This window comes from Camellia sinensis, chromosome 1 (genome assembly GCF_055761805.1).
Source record: "Camellia sinensis isolate YWXY chromosome 1, ASM5576180v1, whole genome shotgun sequence".
NCBI classification, from domain to species: Eukaryota; Viridiplantae; Streptophyta; class Magnoliopsida; order Ericales; family Theaceae; genus Camellia; species Camellia sinensis.
The window spans coordinates 175,136,028-175,139,339 of record NC_138961.1 but is presented as its reverse complement, the minus strand read 5'-3'; the positions used below and the strand labels follow the sequence as shown (position 1 = coordinate 175,139,339).

At 33.2% G+C, this 3,312-nt stretch overlaps 1 protein-coding gene across 1 annotated transcript; it reads right to left on the bottom strand.

Annotated features, from left to right (window-relative positions):
- Positions 1-782: 782 nt before the first annotated feature.
- LOC114295946 (FCS-Like Zinc finger 6) lies at positions 783-3,023 on the bottom strand. Its single transcript, XM_028240238.2, has 2 exons — positions 2,398-3,023; positions 783-1,273 (listed from the first exon to the last, which is right to left on the bottom strand). Exons 1-2 carry the CDS (start codon positions 2,736-2,738, stop codon positions 1,120-1,122), a joined length of 495 nt encoding a protein of 164 aa, XP_028096039.1. The 5' UTR covers positions 2,739-3,023; the 3' UTR covers positions 783-1,119.
- Positions 3,024-3,312: the final 289 nt, after the last annotated feature.

The following is a 3,312-nucleotide window of genomic DNA, read 5'->3' as shown; positions in this document are numbered from 1 at the left end:
CTATTCAATTATTATAATTAACAAAACAGCAAGTTAGGGTCCAAAATTTGGTGTGACTTCTCTCCGTCCATTATGTGGATTAGAGTGCGTTGTTGGGCTCGTAAAATTCATCACGGATCTCTTTTTGATCTAAAAATATTTCATATTTGTAAAAAATCACATTGATCGAATATTGACAATTTCTTGATCGGAACACATTTTTTTTAACAATTTATTTTTAAAATTATATTTATCATGAGAAAAATATATCCACGATCAAGAGGCTACCAATATCCAATCAACATGATTTTTCAAAAACATAAAATACTTGACGAGTTCTACACATTTAACAGTTCAAATTATCGAAACAAGACTCATGATAAGACCCACGGACCCAACAATATCCTCTAATTCATACAGCCTTCGTTTGGCAAGCAAAAAGTCAGGCTTTTTTGGCTAAAATAGCCACAAAAAACAAAATAGGCTATTTTAACCACAAAAAACAAAACATCAAATCCAACCCATAATCATTACAATCCTCTCTCACAAAAAAAGCCAAAAAAGCCAAAAAGCCAAAAAATCCTTCCCAAACCAGGCTAAAATAGCCCAGGCTAAAATAGCCAAAAAGCCAAAAAGCCAAAAAGCCAACCCACTTCCCAAACGGAGGCACAGTGAAGTAGAGAAAAGCCTCCCTTTAACTATTTTGTCCATCATAATTATTGAATAGTGGTATCACTATTGATGCAATGAATTTTTGAGCGTGATGTAGACGATAGTAGCCATTATTCATCTTCCATTAATAATGACTACAAACAGAAGATATTGCTATATATATAAACATTCAGTTTACATTTATATAACTATTCCCGCTTCTATAAAGACAAGGAGACTTGATTAGTTTAGAAAACTATAGATATACATGGAAATCTCAGACTCAGAGAGAGAGAGAGAGAGAGAGAGAGAGAGAGAGCTTTGCCCATTTGCCTGTAAAATTGAGTTAACCAGAGTTTGCTAGTACCTGTTTACACAAAACCCATTATATAATAGCTATATCATCATATCACCACCATTAACCTTGCCACGGTGGCTGCTATTCATAGCTATATATATATATATATATATATGTAAACTACATAGTTTTTAAGCTTCAGAGCTGGCGGTGGCGGTAGAGGTGGAGTGGTGGTGGCGGTCAGTATCATTTTTCTTGGAAGCTGACAGGGAGCACTTCTCTTTTCTCTCGTCGTGCTTCATTTGTTTTTCCCTGCACTCTTCACTACAAAATGCCGTATCCCCCCTGCCCAAAAACAAATATAAATTAATAAAATAAAAAATTGAGCAAACCCATTCTTAGAAAAATAATATTACAAAATCTAACACTTGTAATGCGTACATCGATATCATCATTATTATAAAAAGAATACAATACAATAAGCTCTAACATTAATAATTGAGACTGGCATTTGATTAAATTTTGTGTGTTTACTTCTTTTTCTTTTTCTCTCTTTTTTTTTTTAGATAATAATTTTTTTCGTTTTTTTTCCATAACTTTTGATTTTACAACATTATATAACCCAAAAACAAATAGTAATTAAAATCTAATTATATAATATAAATTTAAATAAAATTAATTTACGTATTTTAAATTCTAAATAGGACTAATTTGGGAAGTAACCATTTTAGTTAAAAAAGTTAAAAAATTATTACTCCCTCCGTCCCAAAATATTAGTCCCTTATTCTATTTTTCATTGTCCCAAAATATTAGTCCCTCTTCAAAAATCAAGTACAAAAATAATATAAATTTCCTATTTTACCCTTCTTTTAAATTAATAAACAACATAAAAAGTAAAATTATGCATTGATATTCTCAAAAAATGTACTATCAAAAGGATAATTTTGAAAAATTAACTTTTTTCAAATGCAATAATTGTACTATCAAAAAAAAGTTGGATTCCCCAAAACGGACCATTATTTTGGGACGGAGGGAGTATAAGTTATCATATCATTCTCTCTATTTTTCTACACATCTTTTTATAAAATATCAAAAAATTACTTTTAGTAAAAAATAAAAAAATTAATAAAATAACATGTAGAAATCAATCTAAAAAAAACAAAAAAAAATCTAAACACACGGTGAAATATATATATATATATATATATATATATATATATAATTTTTTGGGTGAATACGGTTTGTTCTTTTCCGGTTTTACTATTGTGAATTAACTTTAACTTCAGTTGGTGCTTTTGATTTTCTTTTGGAAGGCATTGACCATTCATCATTTCCAATTTTACTGTCAACTTTAAAAGTGTCTAAGACATTTATTTTATGAAATCGAATTGAACTCAATTATATACAAAAAAACATGTATTCATAAAAGTTCGATTTATTATACAGAGAGAGAGAGAGAGAGTAGCTACCTATACATGTAGATGTCACGACCAGGTGTTAAACGGCGTTTACAGAGTCCACACATCCTCAAGAAATCAGCCGTCTCTACAACAATATCATCACCGCCACAAGTCTTCGTATTGTGATACCTCGGCGACACCGTCGACATCAGACGGTGATCTAACCCAGTGGGCCCACCCGCCACCACGCTCCTCTTCGCTGGACCTCCTTGTTCCCCCAACGAACCCTGGCCGTTCATCACAGCCTTCTCAATATCATCAGACGCTTCCACGTTCCCCAGATCCACGTTCATCCCATTCATACTCGTCGTCCTCCTCATCGGACCCCTCGGACGTTTTCCCAGCAACATCTCAAACTCTTCTGTATATATCTATATCTATATGTATGTGTATGTCTCTCTGTGTATTTTTAGAGAGAGAAAACTAGAGAGAGAGAGACTATGGACAGTGGAAATGAAAATGCAAGGTGGGTGGGAAGTGAAGATAAACAAAGTTGGGGAAGGTGGAGATTGAATCTGGGCCGTTGATCTGAATGAAACGATTTCGAGAAAGACCACGTCAGCAATCACCTTCAGTCCGTCACTTTTTTGCTTGGAATTTTGTAATTGTGTTATGGTGTGGTGGGATGATGATGACGGACATCTAAAGTGTACGTGCTCTTTAGCTTTTTTGAACGGTCAGCAACATAGAATATGACATCAACGGTAGAGACTGAACATGACCCCACATTTACAGATTTTACGGATCCAGAGAGAGAGTCAGTGAATATTCCATTCTATTCTATTTCTTGTCGATGTAAATAGAAATAGTTTTTCCCAAGTATCAGGGAAAGTCTTTTTTTTTTTTGTACGGGGTAAAAAGATTCTGATTTTACGGTTCAGAGGACTTTTAATTGGCAAAAACATAAATTATATTTACACTTTC

Coding starts and splice junctions, on each gene's coding strand:
- LOC114295946 (XM_028240238.2), bottom strand. CDS start 2,738: ATGTTGCTGGGAAAACGTCCGAGGGGTCCGATGAGGAGGACGACGAGT. Junction 1,274..2,397: donor CGTGACATCTACATGTATAG/GTAGCTACTCTC, acceptor GTTTTTGGGCAG/GGGGGATACGGCATTTTGTA.